This window comes from Nematolebias whitei, chromosome 17 (assembly GCF_014905685.2).
Source record: "Nematolebias whitei isolate Nwh7 chromosome 17, NemWhi1, whole genome shotgun sequence".
In the NCBI taxonomy this organism is placed as follows: domain Eukaryota; kingdom Metazoa; phylum Chordata; class Actinopteri; order Cyprinodontiformes; family Rivulidae; genus Nematolebias; species Nematolebias whitei.
Genome location: NC_056514.1, coordinates 37,382,061 through 37,406,488, shown reverse-complemented (window position 1 = coordinate 37,406,488; position 24,428 = coordinate 37,382,061). Strand labels below are relative to the sequence as shown.

The window sequence follows — 24,428 nt, the reverse complement described above, 5'->3', positions numbered from 1 at the left end:
GGTACCATGTAGGTCAGTAATGTAGGTGCATAACCAGGGCTTAATTTAAGTTAGGATGCGTGAGAGAAGCGGAGCGTGCTCTATTCACACAGGGGGAGCTGTAGGTCAGGTTACTTCTTGTTGGTCTCTAAAATAGTTATTGAATCAAGTGTTTACTTAACAACCCGTTAAAATACACCAGAATGCAGGAAATGGCATCTACTTTATTAAAATTTTTATCGGGGAGGACCCCCAGACCCACCCACCCCCACTATGCGTGTTCCGGCATCATTTGGTTTACAAACCAAACACTGTGCATAACCTTTGATCCTCATTACAAAACTTTAAATCAAACCTAACCTCAGCTCCGAGTGTTCATCTGGTAGTTTTTTTTTTCTTCTTCTGAACAACAGGCAGAGGAGCAAATATCTAAATGTAAACCTCTGGGATGGAACGATCACGTCTGAAGTACGGAGGGACACCAGGAGGAAGGGGGGAGGGGGGAGGGGAGGATGAAGGGGAAGACGTTGCACAACGTTCAGAAATCGGAGGACTCTGAAGTTGAAAAGTGGCACATATGAAAGTGGGAGAGGGAAGAGAAGGAGTTGCAGGTGCAAAAACAGGTATGGATGACGAGGCAGGGGAGGAGTGAAAGGTGGGAGGAGTTACGGGCATAGAGGTGCAGGAACAAGGTGACTGAACAGCTGCTGAGGAGGAGGAACAAGAAGCTGAGCTAAGAATGGGAGGAGGAAGGGAGGAGAAAAGAGGAGACAAGGGCAAATGTAGGGCAGAGGGAGAGAAATCAGGAGGGAAGAAGAATGAGGAGCAGCTGAAAGAACTTGGAGGAGAGGAGGGAGGGGAGTAAGGCAGGGTGAAGAAGTGAGGGAGAACAGGAGCGATGGGGAGGAGGTAAACAGGAGGCGTGGGAGGGGGAGATGGGAAGCGAAAGACAGAGGAAGGAAAAGTAGGGGTGCTTTGGCATGAGTGAGGAGGAGAACAGGAGAAAGCAGGAGCTTCAAGTAGAGGAGAACGAGGCGTTTGAGGACACAGGGGAAGCGTCAGACTTTTAAGAACTTTTGGAGCAAACGCTGTTTTTAAACACACGAGAGACAAAACAAGAACCACAAAACAAGTTAGTAATCAGATGAGAAGACAAACAGATGTGTAGAAATACAATACAGATGTGAAAAATGAAATCTTGATGCTTCAAGAAGCTGCAGGGACGAAGCATCGCTTATCTGGACGGATAAGCAGCGTAAATCTTCCTGGTCAGCAGCTTTCAACGTGATGGCAAATCTAGTTACATCCTGTAGGAGGACTGGTTCTACACGTTACATCCAAGGTTTTTATAGCTGTGAAATAGTTACAAAAGCAGCTGTAGAAGCTAAAACGTATAAATAAATAAACGAAGCAGCACAAACAAACAGGAATAGCCTTGTTTTCTGCACCCAAGTGGTTTTAGGTGCGTTTGCAGCAAATGGTTGATTTACTTTAAGCCTTTACTAATCAGCAGAAGCTGTGATTTGATCCAGAAGCTGTTGAGGTTAGCAAAAGGCATCATGGGAGTTAGCTTGTTAGAGGAAGAGAAGCTGCTGTAGACGTTAAGAGGAAGAGGAGGAGCAGGAGGCGAGTCTGCTGCAGAGGAGCCCAGAGGACGGGAGGCTTGGAGGAACCCAGGAGACGGCTGACAGCGGTGACGGAGCACAACTACACACCGACCGCACACTGAAAAACAACGCCGCTTCAACTCGTCTGAGCGTCGTCTTGTGGTCAACGCTCTTAGACGAGCTGAAAAGGCTTCAGAATTGTTTATGTTAAAAACTCCAGAGCAGGCAGCCGGTCACACAAAGCTACAGCCATGCATGGTGGTTTACTTGAAGCTGCTAAAAGTTAAAATTTAGAAACCGTTTTTTATTTTTATTTTTACAAAGATCTTATTGGTTTGGGAAAACCACTGATCTTTGTGTCAAGATGACTTCAAGAAGATCATGAAATTCAAGTTTCTTCTGGTTGGACACAATTTGGGGGTCAGTGCTCGAAGTAGACCAGCGGTACCCAGTTGGTTTTACCAGCTGTATCATACGAACTACATTACCCACAGGACATTGGTTTAAAACAGGAAGTCACTTCTGATCGGGTCAGATTCTGGGGATCAGGTGACGAGTGAGGAACAATGATTGGTGAAAAGTTTGAGCACAAGGATTCACAGCTGGGTGTGCTGGAATGTAAATTAAATTATATGACGGTGGATCAGAGGCCCAGAGAGGAGGATCGTTACTGCAAGTGAACAGAAAACGTGTTTGTTGGTAATTTAAGTGAAGGTTTGCCTCTGTCCAACGTTCCCTCCTCTTTTTGGGGAAAACAATCTCTCTACTTTGACTGGCCTGGAAGAAATAAGACCGCAGCACTCCTTTGAAACAATAAATATTAGGGATGCACGATATTATCGGCATGGTATCGATATCGGCCGATATTAGCGTTAAAGTTCAATATCGACTATTCCATCAAAATAACTCACAGATATAAAAGATGCAGTTTTTGTATGACAACCCAGTGACAAGGACACCTGCAGCGCCAGCACAACGTGATGACGTCACGCGCGCCTACCTGATCTGATCACGGCGGAGAGGAAAAATTCAAAATGTCGACGATGTGGAAGTTTTGTTTTTAGTTGAGGATGTCTGATTCTGAAGATTTTTGGGCTCTGTTGAGCCTCGCTACATCGTCCCCAGTCTGAGATATTTTTCTGACGTAGCCTTACCCGAGTTACAAGCCGTCATTTCTGACATCATTGAGAAGCTAATAGCCGATAGCACTTGGGTGAGTTTTACCAAAGATATTTGGACATTGTGTTAGCCCGTTAGCATGATTAGTCTTACAGCACAATGGATAGACAAAAACTTTGATCTTAAAAAGTCTGTCCTTCATGCACAGGAGTGCAGAGGATCCCACACTGCAGCTATAGGAACCTGGAACAAGCCTCCACAAGTGAGACAGCATCGCAGGTGACTAATGCTAATAAATAACATTTAACACTTTTCATTTAATATAAGTTAAAGTGCTATGCATTGGCTGTTACTGAATATGTCACCAGCTCTTTCAGCTGTTACACAATTTTTGTAGCAAAAAAAAAAAAAGCCTAAATAAGAGAGATATGTTCTGACAAAGGAATGTATAAAAAAAATATCGGTATCGGCCAAAGAAGTTTTAACATATCGGATATCGGCTAAAAATCCAATATCGTGCATCTCTAATAAATATTAAGACCTGACAGACGAATCATTAATATCACTGAAGATCAACAATCGCCAGCGTTTCATAGAAAAACTTTAATAAATATGTATTGAATTCATCAAATTGGACGAACACCCAGTACACTGAATCCCTGTAGGAAAATTTTTCTCTGTCATTTATTACACCACTTTATTTTGGTGCCAGTCTTGAGCAGAAGAAACAGTAAATTAATTAAATCGTTATTCTATAGCAGGGCTCTTCAACTAAACTGCTCAGGGGGCCACAGTTACAGAAAGCCAGCAGCTCAGGGGCCGGACATCCAGCAGTTAATTATCTTATTTTGTTGATACAGGGGAGAAAATGCAATGGTGGTCTGCCTAATTTGAATGCAGTGTTTCCCCTGCCATTATACAAGGAGGGCACCCCGTTTGGTCAACAGAACCGATCGCCCTGCCTACCAAACCGAACTGCTCCAAGTGACCATCCAGGATCATAGATAGTCTATATAAGAGGACGTAGGTGGCTCTGTATGGCAAGCCAAGTGTCTCATTAATAGCCACTTTTACCTATTAATGAGACACTTGGCTTGCCATATTAGTCGAGAGCCCTCTAGTGGCTGAAAATGGTAGTGTTTAATATTTTCCATGTCAGAATGAATGAAATTATTAGATCTCAGCCAAAAATTGGGTTATAAATATGGGGAAAAAAAAACAAATAAGTTGCTCCACTGTATGTTGCAGACATGCTAATTTATGCAAAAAACTGTGACGTATACAGTGAAATTTACAGGTTTTTTTCCTGAATTTTATTTTATGTTTTTAATTAACTCACTGGTGGACCGGATTGGAGTCACCCACGGACCGTCGGTTGAATAGCACTGGTCTATAGCACCCCTCAAGAAACCAGGAGCTGCTGAATTGTTTAAATCTTCATTAAAAAAAAGATAAGACGCAGTTTAAAATGACTTAAAAACCAGTAAAATCCTACTTTAATTCAAGCACAAGTTAATAACTTTAGACTTCAACGTAACTCGTTTCATTTTTTAATGATGCGATGACGTCAATAGACCTCATAGCTTAAATATGAAGCCTGCGTCCGCTTATGGTGGGAATCCTCTGTGGTTGGATTGATGCCTCTATGTTCTGCATTTAAAGAGGAAAACTGTTTTGATTTTTCAATCTGTTGGGCAAAATGCGCTTTAGTCACCCCCCCTCCCCCTCCCCACTTCGAGCACTGGTTGGGATGCTGCGCAAACTATTGCAAATCAAGATCTCAAGCATGCAGCTCAGGACAAAAGAGGAAAAACAACAGTCCTCAGTGAGTTCAACAAAACCAGATATTACTGCCACATTTCATTCAAGAGGAGAGAGAGAAATAGAGGGGAGAGGTGAAAAAAACAAACATACGTCTTGAACAAATACATGCCATAATTAGGTATTAGTCCTACGGTAATTCTGTTTCTGTGTTTTAGTAGCACTTGAAAGAAGGAAATGCATTAAATCAAAGTTATCTGCTTCAAATGTACACAGACTGTAAGAAAATGAAAAAGGGGCCGTCTCATCTGAGAAATGAGCTCCATAAATCTAATTTATTATGACATTTATCAGATGGGACAGAGAAAACGATCACTTCTTTCATCATGCTCTTGAACATTTTCCGAAAACAAACGCTAATAAGAGTTTCATGCACTTTTAACAGAACAGATTTTCCTGCACCCAATTAAAACGGGTCACTTCTGTTGTTTTTGAAAAGCTCGTGAAAGACACTGCTGACGCTGCGACTGATCGAAGCTCGGTAAACCTATTTGGAGCATGAAGTCATTCAGTTTGGGCTCTAATGTTTGTTTGTCTGACTATTTGGCTGAGAGAGGAAGTGAAGGAGGGTGAAGGGATAGACTGAGAGATAAGTCAGCTAGGGTGGGCTACACTTTACCATCGGACTGATCCGGGATTACTGCGTTATCATCGGCAAAGCAGCGTGTGCCTGATATGTTACCGTAGTCAAATATGGGCCCTTCCAGCAAAGTCACAATATCCAAGCGATTGATCTTAGTCAGCACCGCAGTTAAAGCGTCCGCTGGAGAGAGAGACACAAAAGTTACATAAGTCAAGCTGGAATTACAAGAAACAATAACATATTTGGTTATTTTGGACTTGTTCACATCTGGGCTGCTGCTTCCTGAATGATTCAACCACAAGAAGGCAGCTGTTCTCATTAGTTCTCATCGTAGCGTAGTTTCAGGTGGACCTCACTGAGCTGGGACTATCTGAAAACCACGTTAACGATTGAAACGTGTCCAAATCTGCCCGTCTTCACTTCAAAAATGCACCCGAGCAGATTAAATTATAACTAGAAAGTTCCTGGAGAAACTTTGACGGGGACTGCCACGTTGCGGCCATTTTAAAATTTTATATTTGACAGTACTTAAGTGTTTGAGTTCAGTCTCAGCTACCAACATACCAAATGTCAACTCAATATGGCAAAAATAAATAAATAAAATAAATCAATGAGTTATAGTCATTTTTTTTAAGCTATGGTGGCCATCTTGGATTTTTTATTTGGATTCAGTATGGGATGGGGGACATTCTCAGCTATAATCTCACCAAATTTCAGCTCTATGTGCATAAAAGTAGCTGAGTTAAAACCATTTAAATGTAGCACTGGTGGCCATCTTGGGTTTTTATTTGAATTCAGTAATGGGCATTGCTCTCAGCTACAACCACACCAAATTTCAGCTTAATAAGTCTAAAAATGGCTGATTTGCTGTATAGTATTTTTCCTTTTTAGCTCAGACGGCCATCTTGGATTATGATTTGCAATCAGAGTCTATTAGGGATTGTTCTCAGCTACTAAAACACCAAATTTCAGCTGAATAGCTCTAAAAACGTCCGAGTTACAGACATTTGAAATTAGCTTTGGTGACCATCTTGAATTTTTAGATTTGAATTCAATATGTGTTGTGCATCGTTGTCAGGCATCATCACACACAAATTTCTGAGTTATATTTTTTCCCTTTTAGCTAAGACGGCCATCTTGAATTTGTAATTTACATTAGGCATGTATAACAATTCGTCCTCAGCAAAGACCATACCAAAATTTCAGCTCAATATCTCAAAGAATAACTGAGTTATAGTCAACTTTGAGTTTTCTGAGGTAGCTGTGGCAGCCATCTTGAACCAAAATGGCTCCAAAAGTAAATCGGGTCTAGAGATACATCTGATGATTACTTTCTGTGAGTTTCAAACAAATCCAACAGTGACTTTCCAAGATTTCTTCAGGGGCCTCCACACACTAAGTCACGTGACTTCACAGCAGCAGTTAGCGTGAGGAGTGTTCTGTCAGGTGTTTTGTTTGGGAAAAATGGCGTCTTTGTTTGCAAATTACGTCGCCATGGTAACTCGAAACGCCAATAGAAGTAATAACACATGACAGTGCCAAGCCGGTTGTTTTGATATATTTGTGGGGGTACACGATGCGGTTCGGGACGCATTAAAGTTGACGGTAAGATATAAAGTTAAGAAACCTTTGTCATGTGGATAATAACAGGTGCTGCCTTATACTATATTCCTTATACTACATTGTATTCCTTGGAGGAGAACCTGAGTGGAAAAAAGGCTCAATAAGGTTTAGGAGGGATTTATCGCATCCTGTGAGTTGTGTTGAAAAAATGGTTTGTATATATTAGAGAATGAGCACACACGTCCAGCATTACTGTCCTATATCTCGCCTATTTGTGTCCAAATGTAGTTTATTCTCAAATAAATTTAATTTCTGCCAGCTTTTCTAAAACAGCCAAATGGCCTCTTGTGATTGTTGTTGAAGCGAGCAAACAAAAACTTTCTGGTTTCTGTCACACCTGGATGTAAAAATGTCCACTTGTGATTGAATCATCAGACTCTCCACAGTGACTCAAAGGGTTTGTCTTCTGACATGAAGATCTAAAGCTCATTATCACACATACATGTACAGTAACACACACACTTTGCTTACTTGTGGCATTTTTACCATCCCTGTGCACCCATTTCTTTAGCAGCATGAAGCTCTGCGCTGTCAGGGAGTTGGGGTTTTCCACTCTGATCAAGTTGATCTCTTCCACAGAGAAATCCAGTTCCCTGGCCAGCTCTGTAACAGCAGCAACCACCACAAAAAGAGCCTTTTATTTAGAAATAAACAGCCACGACATTGTGCTAAAAAGGTACTCATTGCAAAGATCAGTAAAAAAAGTACGAGGTGAGAAACGTCCTACTTTTACTCGCACTGTTTGTGTTTAGCAGCAGATTCACTCCTAAGTTAAACCTAAACGACTTCTCGAGTTTACACTTGTCCAACTTACGACGGAGCTTTAGGGCCACGCTAAGACAAAAATAAAATTAAAAGCCATAAAATTATGAGAATAAAGTTGAATAAAGTCTTAATTTTATGAGAATAAAGCCGTACAAGAATTTTTGTTTTAGAGCTCTCGTTTATTTATTTTTACTTTTTCCCACGAGTCGGATCCGCGACACGACCTGTCAATCAATCCAGTAGGCGTGTCAGCAAATGACCAATCCGAAGCTAAATGAGTCGTAATATTATCCGAACTCCGACACGATAAAACAGGGTTGACCACATTTTAAATGTGGTAAAATGAAGAATGTTGAACATCTTAAGTTATACTTTGGTATTGGTTAGGGATGCACAATATTATCGCCATGGTATCGGCCGATATTAGCGATAATTTTCAATATCGGACATCGGCCATTCCATTAAAATAACTCGCCGATATAAAAGGCTCTGTTTTTGACTGCAGCGGCAGCACAACGCGATGACGTCACGTGCGTCTACTAGATATCGCGGCAGAGAGGAAAATTCAAAATGGCGGTGTGGAAGTTTTATTTTTCGTTGGTGAGGATGTCGGATTCCGAAGATTTATGGACTACGTTGAACCTCGCTACATCGTCCGCAGTCCAAGATATTTTTCCGACGTAACGTTACCCGAGTTACAAGCCGTTATTTCCGACGTCATTCCAAGAAGCTAATAGCCGATAGCACGACTCGTTGGGTGAGTTTTACCACAGGCATTTGGACGTCGTGTTAGCCCCGTTAGCATGATTAGTCTTACAGCACAATGGATAGACAAAAACTTTGAACTTAAAAAGTCTGTCCTTCATGCACAAGGGTGCAGAGGATCCCACACTGCAGCTATAGGAACCTGGAACAAACCTCCACAAGTGAGACAGCATCGCAGGTGACTAATGCTAATAAATAACATTTAACACTGTTCATTTAATATAAGTTAAAGTGCTATACATATATGTCTATTACTGAATATATGTCACCAGCTCTTATAGCTGTTGCACAATTTTTGTAGCAAATAAGCCTAAATAAGAGGGCTATGTTCTGACAAAGAAATGTATCTAAAATATCGGTATTGGCTAAATAAGTTTCAACATATCGGCCAAAAATCCAATATCGTGCATCCCTAGTATTGGTTTTACAAATAAGGAGACAGATTATCTATTAGCACATCGGCATCAAATTATTATCAGTATCAGGACTTTGAACCTGCTTACAGTCAGGTGAGACGCTATGATGGGCTGCAGCGCAGCTCTGCAGGTAAGGAGCATTTAGCTTCGGATTGGTCATTTGCTGACACGTCTACTGGATTGATTGACAGGTCATGTCGTGGACTCGTCGAAAAAGATAAAAATAAATAAACAAGAGCTGTAAAAAAAAAAAAAGTCTTGTACGACTTTATTCTCGTAATTTTATGGCTTTTAGTTTTTTTTCTTAGTGTGACCCTAAAGCTCCATCGTCCCAACTAAGAGACTTAAAGGACAGTTTTTCTCTCAATTAAATATTATCACAATTTAAAAGACGTCCATTAGCTGCCAGCAGTGGTTCAGATCCTGCCAGTGACGCAGTGAGACGCTGCAGATGGAGATCTGTGAAGAACACGGTGTTCACTGCAGCTCTGCAACATCAATTATTGATCCGAGTCCTGGGCCACTACACCGGACAGACAGAAACACATCTACACCTGAACTGTATACATGGTTACAGAGCCGTGCACGGCCCGCTGCACGCACACAGGCCTGCGTGGGATGCAGGGCTGCAGCGCCAAGCTCCAACTGAACTGCAGAGACCGCGCCCCCATCACTGCTGACAGAAAATAAATACAACCGCTGTGTGTGTGAAGCCCACTCAGAATATAATCTGTAATCCGTTTCAATTAGTTAATCCTAAAATCCACCATGTTGCACGATTCACAAATGTTTACATTAGAAAGCATCTTCTGATGCTTTATTTAATCACTTTTGGTGTTACAGTATATATTTGACTCTACAGTAATTAGCCATAACATTATGACCATTGGCAGATAAAAATTTTTGCTCTGCTGGAAATTTTTCTTCCTGGCATTGACATGCACGTGTGTTACTTTGACTCTTGACACCCACATTCCCCTAACCGTAGCACAAAAATGTTCAAAAAACAACAAAACTTCCAAAATATTAGATTTATGGGAAATTTAGCACAAAGCAACAGAGACCCCACCCCTAAAATCCCAAAGGTGGAAAACAATCTATTGCTGACCTGGTACCAGATGCCTGATCAAACACTGCAGTACTTCGAAGACAGTAATTTATACTAAATACCCATTAGATGGCAGCAAACACTTTAAAACTACAAATCTGGATTTGTTTTACTGGTAGATTTTAAGGTTCTTCCTGGTTTTTTAGTGAAGGCTTGGAGGCTCACCAGTCCAGCTGAGGCCGAGGTGGTCGGCTACTATCGCCATGCGGACATCTGTTCTCTCACAGGGGCTCTGAGGGCCTGAGCAAGGACGCAGGAAAGGTGAGATACAAACAATTAATGTGATATAATGACAACAGTCCTCAAATGGTTTAGATGTGGTTCACAAATATACAAAACGAATCCCAAAGGGATTAATATTTAATGAAAGAAACAGATTGGGATAGTGAACGGAGCGTTTACGATCATGCAAATAAAATCCAAGACTTCAGTGAGAAACTGAATAATAATAATCACTGATTGAAACAAGAGCGGCTGAATTTTTCTGATGTGTTGTTCTTATTAAAAGTATTCACTGTCCCAGGTCTCAGCTTTTCTGACCAGACTCTCCTCAAACTTCACAGAATAACCGATTGAGTTTAGTAGCTACACGTCTCACCTGATTGTTCAATATAAAACAAAAACCAAGAGGTAAGCTGAGCACAAAACCCCTCATGCTCCTCTGAAAAGCTCTGTTTACATTCATTTTGTTTAATCTGTGCAAAAATAAAAAAAATGAATCTCTGATTATTTTGAGTCAAGAATATTTGTTCAAAAATAACCACGGCCAGGATTATTTGGCACATTTTCTTTAAATAGCCAGAGCTTGTATTTGATAATCACTTAATATCTAAAATATAAAAACTATATGACCGAGGCAATTCTATTATATGTAATTATTTTTATCATTAAGTAAGACACAATCAAGAAATATTAGGGACTAAAATAAGCTGGTTTTAAAATGCTGAACACATAAGATCCACATGTTCTTTAGCCGAGACTCCATGTTTTGTCTTTTCTATACAATGTCTAAGAACTACACGCTACATTATTTTTCTTAAATGTGTTGCTTGCAAAGCTCATCTTTTTCCCTTCATGTCAAGAGAGAGCAATGCAGACTGAAAGGCGTTATCATGAATTGTTCTTAAGCTCACTTGTAATTTCAGTCCCTTCAGACAAGATGATGACACTGCTGTGAGGTCAATGACCTAAACTAACAAACTGTAGAAAATCTCCTTCGGCATGAAGGCAATCCTGATGCTGCTAGGCTCTTACATGAAAATAAGGGTTTCCTGTTGCTTTCCATGTCCCTTAGACACCCTAATCATGCTCTGTTCACCCACTTTGGTATAAGTCTCTCAAACTATGTCATTATGGAGCTAAGCGCCAAGCTACCATGATGGCCATGGATGCCATAGAATCATATCTGGAGTAGGTTGGTTTCATGATCTTGTCATGAACACGGCAGGTGAGGCCAGCATTAGTCCATCAAATTCTCAGATACAAAGCCACTTTAGGGTGCGTGAACCCCAAGTCATGAATAAGCTCCACAGAACTCCCCCACACTGCGTCCAGGACTTTGATACAAGGCCACCACAATGATGAATACCTTTCTATGGAAGCTGGCTCAAATCATGTGGATCATGTTGTTCCACAAAGCACACTGCGTTTTCAGTATGATCCCCAAAACCCTTCAAAGACCATCCATGACAGATTTTTATAAAAGATTGTAGCATGGACATCAGTTTGTGTGAAGAAAGCCTTAACGATTAACATATTTTTTTAAACCTGATACACACCTATTGTGATAAAATGGCTCCAGTGGGAATCTCAGAGCGTCTTTTTTGGGATAGCTACAAAATTTTGACCACTAAAGTAAACAAAATATTTATCTATAGAAACTCAATCACATCCATAAGGCTTTTAACCTTTGACTGTGCAAAAAAAAATAAGAACAGTCAGCTGTTAATTAGATTAAAAGATTGAGGATTTGAATGGCCAGAAAAGACAACAGAAGTCACACATGAACACTGACATTAGCTGTTCAGTAATATTAGTAATAAAAGTTTTAGAAAAGAAGAGTTTTGGATCACATCACTAGTCACAAACAGTCTACCATCAAGCAACATAACCTAGGCCTGTCACGATAACAAATTTTGCTGGGCGATTAATTGTCTCAGAAATGATTGCGATAAACGATAATATTGTTTGAAATTTGACAATAATTAGTAATTATTGTCAAATTTAAGAATACATTTTAATTTGTTTTAAATGTAGTGCCTTTTTTGACCACCAGATGGCAGTATAAGACTGAACTGAAGGATGGTAGTGAGGGAGCAACCAGGGTGTCTCTTTAAGAAAAATGGGAGGGAGGACCCTTGATGTGACATGGGCTGGGCCGTCTTTCTTTTTTCAGTTCTCAAAATGGCGGACGCTCAGTGTGATTTGAGATCTTTAGCATAGCATTTGTCACACAAAACTTTTAATAAACAAGTTCTCAGCTTCTTTTTGCAGAGAAAAACAACTTTTTACACGAACGCATGGGTTTCAACCGTGAATTTTGGAGCTTCGACAAGACGGAGGTTTTTTCCAGAGGTCGGCCTGTTAGCTTAGCTTGTAGCTTCGCTTCTCAGCTTAGCTGCTTTTAATGATTCAAAAACACAATTTTGGACAGTTAAAACAGATTTTAAAGAGAAAAAAGACAGGAAGGGGTCAGTGAAGAGCACCGGAGTTGAGCCTTTTGTCATCCAGTGTCTTCAGTAGAAAGAGAGAGACACGAAGAAACGATAAAGCTGATAAATGAAAATGAGGTTAATAATTTTCATTTATCATGTGATTAATTGATTTATTGTTTATCGCGACAGGCCTAAACATACCCCCTCACTCATAAAAACAACTTATGGCTTCAACTTGAAATCTAAAGTATTCCAGCTGCACTTGGGTTCCCACATACTCACACTGTATGCAGATGACATTCACAATGCTTCCAAGTTGAGCCAAGGCATTGTTTTCAAAGTGATTTTAGAGAGCAAATATACTAAATGACTACACGCCAGGCAAACAGACAAATACAAAAACAAGGCTGTGTTTCCCTCCCCTCAAATTATTTACTTCTAGGTTGAGGTCATGGGAAGTGGAGGTGAGTGCCGTGTCTTCTAATGAAAAGCAAGACTAACATTTTCTAGGTGTGCAATGAAACAGAGGTGCGCTATTAGCCAATGTAACAGAAAATAATTCATATTCCTAATTTAGCCCTTTGAGTGCAAACCAGTGTCAACTAAGAGGAATTTATTGATAATAGTATTTCCTGCCTTTTAAAAATCTTCTAAATTTTCTAAATCTTATGTCTTTTTCTAAACCATTTTGATGAGGTAAGAAAATTATGTCCTGCTTTTTTTCTGAGATTTAAAGAGCTGGAGTCAAAGTCTGATTAAACCTGAAAATCTAAGGAAGTGGATCCTTACGTGGAGGAGCCTTCACCTTTACGCCTACATCAGACACCACAGGACACAGATACGAGAATGACGGGAAGAAGAAAAGACAGCTACACTTACGTCACATTACAGAGCACCTACAACAGCAGCATGCATCTTTTAGAGAAAGATAGTGCTTAGTGTTTAAAAGAGATTACAAACTAGTTTTGTTCTCCATCACAGGAGTCGTGATTGGTTGATCAACCTGACTCCCTTCATCCTTCTGCTCACGCTCCTTCTTTCCAAGTGTCCGCCTACTCTTCCTCCTGCTCGTCCTCATCCTCTCACTGCTGGCCTGCTCAACTTCAGCTTTCACGTCTCTAGTGGATGGTGTTGATGTGATGGTGCTGGTGGAGGTGGAGGTAGAGGTGCAGGAAGGACGGGAACTCCTAGAAGCTTTAGATAGTTCTGACAGGGAAGTGTTCTTGGTTGTGATGAGGCTGCAGTTCTCCTGATCCTCAATGGACTGACCTTTCCCTGCTAAGTTTGTTTCGGCCTCCTTCCAAATAGTTTTACCTGAAGTGTTGGCTACATGGCTATTACCAGACGTTGTTTTAAAGTTCTTTGAGGCGACTGCACTGGTTTTTAAAGGACTGGATTTTCTTTTAGTTTGTAGTTTGTTATCTCTTGCTGATTTACTTCCTTTGTTTGTTACTGCAGATTTGTTTCTAACCACCTTCTGCTCCTGAGGATGAAAAGGGTATACAATGGCTTTTATTATAGGAATTTGAGATTTAGGAAATAAACCATTAAAAGGGTCTAACCTTTTCCTGAATTTATGTTGTGATTCAAGTTTCCTGAAGGATAATTTATCAACATTTTCTTGTGCCTTGTCTTTCATTGCTGGTTGCCTGGGACTGCATAGTTTGTAGCTAGGCACTCTCAAGGGTAACTTTGACTTAAATATATGGCCTTTGACTTCTTTGGCTTCTGTGCTTGTTATTGCTACACTAGATACAGTTCTGTCCTTTTTGTGGTTTTCTTCTATCTGGATGAAGGGTGCTTCTTTCTTACTGACCTCCTGATGAGTGGGTCTTGAAGACAAGTTGAACTCAATACTGCCAACTTGAGAATTGTTCGATTGGGTGTCAGGGATAATGCTAGTATTGCTGTTCGGTATTTGTAAAATGCTACACTGTTTTAAAGGTGCAGAAGAATTATCTGTGCTTTGGTAATAAGTGTTTTGATGTTTTAAGGATTGTTTGGTTGTGTCTAAACAAATGCTGTCATTTGGATCCATGACAAATGGTCTTTTACTTGAGTCATCTACCGTGTTTGATGTATTACAATTACAGTATTCTGCATAGTCGGAGGATAAACAGTAAAACCTGTCTACAGATGTTCCGGAAATGTTGTCGTTACAACAATCAAAGGTGCTATTTGAGGCATCAAAATTTTGATCAGGTTTGAATCCTGTTCTAAAAGTTGAGAATTTGGACTCAGTTTTGGAAGCTGAGTCTCTACATGTGCTGTAACCACCAGTCACATTAGATATCTTTACAGTTGTAGTCTCAATTGTGACTTGAGGGACTGACAAATTATACTGAAAATGATCCATGTGGTGTGGGGAGGCATCTACCTCGAAGTCCCTGACCCTATACCTGCCCGCCGAGTAATAATGCTCACCAATCTGAAAAAACTGGAGCCTCTCCTCCACCATGTCCCTCTTGCTCATGTCAATCGCACCACTGCGTGTCATCTCAAACATCTTCCCTTCATAGAAGGGAAATGGGTTTGGATCGCTTGTTGGCGTGCTATCGTCTGTCGGTGTCTGAGCTGGAGTAGTTTCTGCTGTTGTGGCCTGAGATTGGTCCTCGACTGCTAGTCCATAAGGCTTTGGCTCACTGTTGTTCCCTTGTATCCCTCCCATGTCAATGACTTCTCCTTCGCCACTTTTACTGGGCCATGGATCAAAATCTAGGCCTTTGGTAGCAACAGTCTTAAAAGGAGAATTAAACTCTTCTTCTAATTTATAACTAAAGTAACTGTCTGAAAATCCTTCTTTATTTGAATGTTTTTGCTCCTGGCTTTGAGCTTGATCTTTACTCATACAATCAGCCTTGCCATTGTTTAAGGCAGTATCTTTTTTCAAAGTATCCTTCTGACATTCCTCTGGGATTTTCTCCTCTTCAATAACTTCCAGTTTAGTTTGTGGAAAAGGGCGGTCAGAGGACCTAAACGAGTCTATTGCCCAAACATCTTTTCGACTGTCTGAAAGACCAATAAGCCGGAGAGATTCCGCTTGTTCGTACAGCCCATCATCTTCATCTTGCAGTTCATATCCATCTAGAGAGTCTATTTCTGTCGCATCTGTATCGTGAGAAAATTCTGCTGTTGTGGCTATTGAACAGTCCGTTATTGACTGGTCATTTCCATTTTGTTCACATTCATTGTCCTCTCCTTTGCCATTGGAACCTTTGGAACCATTGCTGGAGCCATTGGTCCCACTATGATCTTTATTTCCATTTCTGTCATGCCTTTTGGCTTTAAGAGGTTTTTCTTGTTCCTCCTTTTCCTCCTCCTCCGCAGAAATTTTAGAAATCAATTTCTTGCAAGGAATTGGTTGGAAAATGGACTCATCCTCCTCATCTGCATCATCAGCATTTGACTGACTTTCATCTGTCCCAGGTTGGACTGGGGAAGGAGGTTGTATGCGTATAATTGGCTCAGTTCGCAGATGCTTGTCATGCTCTTCCTGCAAGTTCACATCCATCATTTCTGTTTCAGTCTCTGAAGAGGCACAGGAACCTTTTCTTTCTGGGTCTGAGTGCTCTGAAGCTGAGTCGAGAGGGGGAGGGGGAGGAAACTCAATATATGCAATACCCTTGTCTTTTGAAACTTTATGTTGCTCCTGCTCTTTAATTTCTTCATGCATGCTAGTGACTGTTTCTTTGTTTAAATTATTAGTTAATTCCTGCTGATTATCAATATCTTTTGTTACTTTTTTATTAGCATTAACAAGGTCTGCTTGAGTATCATCGACACTAGTTCTACTCTTTATAGGGGCTTCTTTAAAAGAGAAAACTGTGTTTCCTTGACCGTCTTCCTCTGATTCCTCAGATACCTCCATGATGGGACTTGGTTGTTCTGATATGAACCCCATAAAGCCATCAGGAGTTTTGCATGTGAGGTCATAACTGACTTCCTCGGAGCTGGGGGTTTCTGGTGTAATAGGGCTTTTACCAGAGCTGTCTATGAAAGAAACCTGCTCTAATGTGTCATCGTCAGGGCTTATGGGGCTTAGTATAGAGTTTGATTTCTGTTTGACATTGTAAAGTGCTCCCTTAGCTTCTCTCTCTGCCTGCCTGCCAACCTGGACATAAACAGGCAATGTTTTGATGCCCTTAAAGTTCTCTTTAGTTGTTACTGGAGCAGAAGGAGTTATAACTTTCTCTAGTATTTCCCTGGGGCTAAGAAGGTTATTAGAGTTGGAATCTTTGGGTGCATTGTCTAGAATTTCAAAGGTTAGATCTGTTTTTGCTGGACTAGTCTCAAGACCTTTGGTTTTAGATAGTATAGGTATCTGTGAGGGCTTTGTTAGTGTCTCTTTCTTTGTGAGGACATTATCTAATTGGAGGCAAGTTGTTCTTACAGGAATATGAGACTCTGCATTTTTTTTGAGGTTTTTGTTTAGGGATTCCTCTGCATCTTTTTTGGGTAGTTCATCTTTTATTTCTTTGGAAGAGTTAGCACTTTTTGTGGCTTGTTGGTGTATTTTAGAATCACTTTCATAGAGAGTATGCGTCTTTAACTGGCTTTTATTGCTGTTTTTATTTTCCTGAGTTGCACAAGAGGAAGTATCTTTAGCTTTAGCATTTGCTTTTTCAGTCTTCGTTTCTCCAATTTGTTGAGAGACCTCAGTGAGGTTTCTGTTTGGAAGCTTGTCTACTTTGGGGATTTTAGATGTTGGTACCTGGACAGGCTTAGTACATTCTATGTATTTCTCAATGTTATTTTTATGTCCATTTTCTTCTGATGTTTCAGTAACTTTTGATGGTTTTCCTCCAGCAAATACAGGAAGTTTGCTTTCCTGTAATTTCTTTATTGATGGTTTTGGTTGTACGAGTGGAGGAATTTTAGTTGGACTACGTTGACTTTGATTGTCTTTCTGAGCCACTGATTCAAATTTCATCCTCACTGCACTGACTTTGGATGTTGCTTTTACATGATCAGGAGACAATGGTTCAGATGCACTAGCCTTAGGTTCTTGTTTTAATTGATCCTCACTGGTTTTATAGACAACAGTTTTCTGAGGACTGCTTGGTAAGCTATAGCTTTTCTTTTCAGTAACTGTGGAGGTTCCAAACATTTTACCAACTGAGGGCTCATTGAGTCTGGTTTTACTGAACCCCTCATCTCCTGTTTTAAGTTTCTGTTTTGTTTTCTCTGGGCTGCTACAGACTGAGCTAGGCCAGGATCTAGGCTCTCTCAGCTCTCGTTTTACAGGCTTTTTCTCAGGGGACTGCAGCTCATCATTGAGCTTCTCTGTTTTATCACGGAAAAACTGAGATACTTCACTGAGTTTTTCTTCGGCTTCCTTTACAGTCTGATCTACCCGATCTTCATAAAGCAGCTTATCCCTGCTCTTATCATGTTTGTCCTCAGTAAATCGCATCCAAACTGCATGTTTAGGACTGCCCTGTTCTGTGGAGTAATGGAGCACTGTCACCTTGTCAAACTGAGATGGTTCATCCTTGTGCAGGAATTTACCTGATTTAGGAGACCCATCTTTTGATGACTTAGAAACAAATTCTCTTTTGGGGCTTCCTTGCTGCTGCTTTGGGAACTCAGTGCTACCAGTTTCCTCAGAAACTAGGCGGCGTTTTTTGTCAGCTACTGCTGCAGATTCTTCTGTATCTGAATAAGACTGCAGTGATGGGTCAATTTTCTCAGAAAGAAGCATTTTCTCAGCAAATCTATATGACTCCCCTCGAACCTCTGACAATTCATCATCACAGTATTCTATGGAGTGCTGGCTGAGGAGTTTTAGAGCTTTATATGAATCGTCTGCTATTAGTTGGGCCGAACTTGGCCTACTATCCTCTTCTTGTGACACAGGGGTATTAACGCGAGATGTTTCCAGAAAGGAGGGCAGTGATTCTTCTGCAGTAAGTTCTTCTTCTTCCTGTTGAGCCTCATCGTAATCAGTAAGCTCCTTTATTCCACGGTCACCTTTGTAGATGTAAACCTCAGGGTGTTTCTTTGTTTCTCTGATAATGACTTCTGTTGGTTCTGCTGCACTGTGACCCTTTTCAATATGAACTTCTATGATCCTTTCAACCTTAGGTTTGGACTTAATGTCTCTGTCAAGAAACCTAGGAGTCAGTTCATCCCCTTTCACTGAATCTTGGCTAGCTTTATGTTCAAAAAGCCCTGCCAGGTCTTTAGATGGATCCCGTCCTGACTGAAAAGCTTTCATGATATCTCTAACAGACATGGCTTCTTCTATCATCTCTGTGCCATCAGTTAGTTGAGGCTTGTGATATACCATTCTAGTTGTTGTGGTAATATGAGTTTCCTCTTTAAGACACATGCTTTTGTTCATCAAGGCATCATCTTCTGACATTTTCATCTGTAAGGCGTTTGCTGTAGCAGGTTCAAGCTCTACAGTCGGGAGCGCAGATGCAGCCTCCTGCATGAGTCCAGGCTCACAAAGATCGTCTGGCTGCTCATAGCTTCTAATGTGGACAACTTCAGTTCTGGTCTCAGTTACGCAAGGGGGGATTGGTGAATCTGTGAATAAAGGTTTTGGTCCTGTGCTTTCTGCACTTTGAGGAGCAGAAGGTGTCTTTTCACTCCTCGTCTCAAACCCGCTGTCAGAAAGGGGACTTTTATCCTGCTCGTGAGACAGGTCCTCAGGAGATTCTAGTATCGTGTCCGGCCCTTGATATGACTCGGCAAGCTTGCTAAGGTCCTTCTCTGAAGGAGACCTGGGCATGCCTGAGACTGGTGGAGGCATTTTGAGTTTGTTTTCTTGTATGGACATTGATGGTTTGAGGACTCGTTTTTGTTTCTCTTCCCCATCAGTTTTCAACTCTGCCTCAAATCTACTTTTCAGATCAGCCATTTTTGAAAGAGAGCTAGCACCAATGTCATTTGTTAAGAAATCTACTACTTCAGCCAACTTTAATTTGCTTGATAAAGATTGGTGGTTAAAGAGTGCGTCTTCATCTAAAGCAGGATAATAATTGGGGAAGGCACTTCTTTGTGCTTCTTCGATCTCATCTTTGGAAAATTCCTCCCATTCTTGCTCTGAGGCTTTTTCTTTAGCAGCAATGGCCTTACCTTCAGTCATATCTTTCTGTAATATTTCACTGACTTTGACTAAATCTTCTTTCACCTTTTCAACTAGAGTATATGGCTCCTCGTCCTCCAACTTGGCTTCTTTAGGGGTGCCAATATGCGATGTTTGTACAGTTTTGGCTGCTGTCTGCGTATCTGTTTGTAAGATAGCTGTCATTCTAATTAGATCCTCTTTCATGTCTGCAACATCTTTCAATATTTCCTGGTTGGAAGCTGCAGTTGGGTGAATGATAGGTGGAGTGATAAATGGAGGAGACTTTAATTGGGACTTTATTTTTGTTCCAGTAACACAAGAAGACGAAAAGGACGAGACACGAGGAGAATCAGGATGTGCCATTTTGAGAGACCCAGGACCTGGTTTGACAGGGGTCTCTGGGATCACGTTGACTAATGAATAAACAGGGACAGTCATTGTATTAGATGAGACTGCTGAACTTGGGGAGGCAGTTGTAGATCTTAAGGAACCATATGCAGAACTTGATGTTGTAGATCTACGTGAGGAGGATAGTGATTTAAGCGTGCCAAATCCTGAGACAGAGTATGAATCTATAGCTTCATTTATGGCTGCACTGACACCAGAAGTTGCTGCCTGTGTGGTAGCTTGGATCCTGTCCTGAAGACTGCTACTTCTCTCTGAGAAAAGACGTGAAGTGGGTGAGGATGGCGTTGAGGAGGATGACAGATATTTTACAGGTGAGGCCGATCCATTCATCGCTGAGAAATCTGAGCCTGCAACGGTCATCTGACCAGTTGAAAGAGATAACACAGGAGTCCTCCCTCCTCGAGATGAGAGTGTTGAATCAACAGAGGTTTTTAAAGATGACAAACTAGAGGTACTTTTTACAGAAGACAGAGTGGCTGCCACTGCTTCTGTCACAACAGTGGACCCAAGGGCAGTTTTAAAAGGCAGATTAGAACTGTAAATACTGGAGAGCATTTTGGGTGGTGCTGCAAATGGAACAGGGGCAGAAGATCTGTCAGATAAAGAACCATTTGGTATTGAATGAATGGAAGTGGTCCTTGATGTGTATGCCGAAGCAAGGTTTTTGATTGAAACTGGGTCTGTGGCAGGTTTACTTCCAGAGGTCAGAAGGCTAGTAGGACCTTGAATGGGGTATTGGCCCTGCTGGACAACTGTTTTAATGGGTGAAGGCACAGTCCTGTAAGACCTGATGGGGGATGATGATGGTATCTCAGCCATTGATTTAACTGGGGATGACAAGGCAGGTGCTGGGGGGGATGTTCCTAGGGCAGCTTTTATAGTTGCCGGACATGCAAGTGAAGGGGCTGAGAGGGGCCAGGCAGACTTTAATGGAGAACCAGCTGGTGACCCTGGCGGGGAATCAGTAGGGGTGAAGGAACCCCCCACTCCGATGGTCCTTGCTTGGCCAGGGATGGTAATAGGAGCAGCCGACCATGGTGGGTAAGGTCTGGTTGGAAAGACAGGTTTGTGAGGGTAACCAGCAGGCAGTGCTCTTGCTGCTGCACTTCGTTCGACTGCTGTTTCTTCAGGTGAATTTAGAGAAAATTAAGATGAATGGATGGTAAAAAAAAAAAAAAAAAAATCAAAATCAAAAGAACGCAGAATAGTAAAAGATAACAGAAAAACATGTTGGGTGAAAAAAAAAAGAAAAATAAATGTGAAAAAGAGAAGACCAGAGGAGGAAGAGTTGGTCAGTGATGTAGTTGTAGAATTAACAAGGGAACAATAACAGCAGTTTTATTTGTGGGGTAAGACATTTGAGTGCACCTGGAGATGGAGTTATAAATGGAAACATTTGTGCTCATATGTGTTCAAGAATTTCAAGATGAACAGCAGCAATAACAAAAAGAAGAAACCCAATAAAACACACACAGCAGCAAAGTAAGATCCAAAGACGATGACGGCTGAGACAGAAAAAAATGGAAAGACAAATGCTCCAGAATAAACAAATTCTCTCTTTGGACTTCCAATAGTCGAATACTTCTAAGTTTCTCTAAATTCCATCCACTTTTTATAATGCCTTTTATCTGTTTGGCCCAAAAATGATTTTTCCCCAAATACAATTTAGACACTGTTAAAATAAAGAGCTGTAGACGCCCTCATTTTCCTCTTGTAAAATTAAACAAACAAAAAATGACAAAATGTGCTGCCTGCAACTCAGGTTTAGGTCCCTTTTGTCATGCAGCATCAAACTTGTGACAAGCAAAGCTTGGAAAAAAAAACAAAACAACAACTTTCCAATAAAAGCCAAACTCAAGACTCCCATCATGCATTTTTGTACCAAACAAAGCTGCAATATCGCCACAAAGCCAAAAAGAGTTTCAAAATACAAGGGGAAAAACAAAATTGTGATAAATTTTTACTTTTACCTCCCTAAAAACATTATATTTTTGTTAGTAAGTAAAAGTAAAATTTATGCAGAAGTTGTGAAACACCACAGTGGAAACCAACCAAACTTGAAAGAAGTGCATCTCACATCGTGGGCAAGCATGGCACACAAACTAAAAAAAAAAAACACTCTCTGACTCATGCAAAACAATATGCATCATGTCATTAACAAGCACATGGACTGTGTGTTATGTGGGATGAGAAATAGGCATTTGTTACATTAGGAAATACCTCTACACACTCATGTTTTTAATGTTAATTAAAACTGTTAGCAAACTAACTTATCCAGTAGACTTTGCATAATTTTAAACGCAAATATTTTTGTTATTAATGATATCAAACTCACTCGGTGCAGGCTCGGTCAGATAGCTGTAGCGCTTACGTAAGGCTAGGGATGCAAAGGTATGACGTCGATCTGGCTTTTCAGTCTGCAACAATACGAAACACAAAAAACCTCAGTTTTATGCCAAAGTGCTGCCCAATGAGCACATTTTGATGTCAAATTAAAGCAAAGCTTCTAGTCTGCATTAGTTTGTATTCACTGATGAACACGATTACAAAAAAATGTCAAAGAATGCTTAAATACCACTAGTTAGATTAGACAGTGTACTAAATTAGCTAATTTAGCTAGAATTAGTCATGGGAAAATAAAAATATTTAACAAGATAAAACCTTAAATGTGGATTGGTCAATTTTTTGATGATGAATGTTTTAATTTCAGAGCCTCTTGTATCTTACACTGTAGTGTTCAATGGATGGACATAAGACATGACTTTCTTTTCCAAGTCTACCACATATCATGCAGAACTGAGCAGCTGGAGGTGGCTGCAGACAGGGAAAGCTGACATTGCCCTTGCAGAAGTGGTTCAAAAAATAAAGCTTTAAATAGCAGAGCAGGGCGGCTATAGATCTGGCGCAGAGGATAGCGCATGGTGGGGAGGGTGTGGTTTACCTCATCCTCGGCATCTGACTCCATTTCCTGGATCCCAAGATGCATTGCAGAAACAGGGGGAAGTAACATGATGGAAAGCAGGGAGGGAAAGAAACATCAGGGAGTGAAAAAGGAGTGATTGACAGAAGCTCTAACTCAGATGTGAAGCCACTTTTTGCAAAATAACGCACAAAACACAAATGAAACACACAAACGCACACAAAAATAAAAAGCGCCAACGTTCAAAAGCAAAACACAGCAAATGAGGTCAAGCCATAAAGAGCCAGGCCAATAATCAAAACAGCTCGTTAGCACACAAAGCCCTCAGCCAAAAGCAAGATGCCCAAATCAAAAGGCAGGAAGTCAAAATAAAACTGCCACCGCAGAAGTAACCAGAGTTTAAACAGAGAAGCTTAACAGATAAAAGACACGGTGGCAGCAGGTTTGCCAAAGTCTTTCTCTGTCTTTCATAGTCATGGGGCCAAAAATACCCTAACCATGAAGTATGAGTGTGGAAACAGAATGCTGAGTTCACGCTGACGTACCTTTTTCACCGCAGGAAGTGTGATGTTCAGGTTGCACACGGCGGTTTGCGGGAGGCCTTTTGTGGACTTACAGTCTTTTAGGAAAGTGAGGCGGCCGCAGGGCTCCTGACTGGGATCTCTAACCTACAAACAAACACATTTCTGAGCACTTTATTCAGCATTAAGAGACGAGTTTTAGATTGTGCTTAATGCAATTAATATGCACGTTAATTTTGTGCACATATTAGCTTCATTTACTGGCTATTTACAGATTATATTAAATAATATTTTAGCGTGCTTTTGTTCTGTCAGTGATAAAAAAAAAAAAAGCTCTTCAAAGCTTAAAACTACTGTAAATATATGGCTTAAAAGTTCTTTATTTAACACAAAGTTTCAATTGCTTTTGTTTGTTTTTCCAGAATGTATTTTATTAAAAGCCTACTTTTATATAGCACAATCATAGTGGTCCTTTACTGTGGTCTCATTTACTAAAGTCGGGTTATAATGGTGCCTGACACGAATCATGTAGTTAAGACAAACTGAACTTTACAGGCTCATAAGGATTGATATGAGTACAGTAAATCATCGATTCTTCGCAGTTTGACTTTTGCGGACCCACTCTTTCACAGGTTTGCAACGTAAGATTGTACACATTGTTTCCCGGTGGCCTGGCCGCTCAGTGATTGCCGAGGCGCCCCCTCCATTCTCTTTCAGGCTGTAAGCCTCAGAAAGAGAAAGGAGGGGTGGAGGTGGAGGATCTGTCTACAAGCTGTGAGTTTCAGAAAAAGAAAGGAAGGGGCTGGTTCTATCTGCAAGCTGTGAGCTTCAGAAAGAGAAAGGATGAGGCAAGGGTGGGGTCATTCTGCAAGCTGTAAGCTTTAGAAAGAGAAAGGAGGGGGAAGAGGGGTCTGTCTGCAAGCTGTGAGCTCTAGAAAGAGAAAAGAGGGGACTGGGACTGTCTGCAAGTTGTGAGCTTCATAAAGAGAAAAGGGGGCGGGGTCTGTCTGCAAGCTTTAAGCTTCAGAAAGAGAAAGGAGGGGTAGAGGGGTCTGTCTGCAAGC

General features: G+C 40.9%; 1 protein-coding gene across 1 annotated transcript in view; it reads right to left on the bottom strand.

The window, feature by feature from the left end:
* ank3b (ankyrin 3b) overlaps positions 1–24,428 on the bottom strand; it is a 155,168-nt gene that overhangs the window by 10,304 nt on the left and 120,436 nt on the right. Inside the window, exons 37-43 of the mRNA XM_037691560.1 lie at positions 23,389–23,511; positions 22,865–22,891; positions 22,259–22,340; positions 14,865–21,047; positions 9,952–10,026; positions 7,204–7,335; positions 5,146–5,289 (exon numbers count right to left, since the gene is read on the bottom strand). Coding sequence (XP_037547488.1) covers positions 5,146–5,289; positions 7,204–7,335; positions 9,952–10,026; positions 14,865–21,047; positions 22,259–22,340; positions 22,865–22,891; positions 23,389–23,511 — 6,766 coding nt within the window. The remainder of the gene's footprint in view (positions 1–5,145; positions 5,290–7,203; positions 7,336–9,951; positions 10,027–14,864; positions 21,048–22,258; positions 22,341–22,864; positions 22,892–23,388; positions 23,512–24,428) is intronic.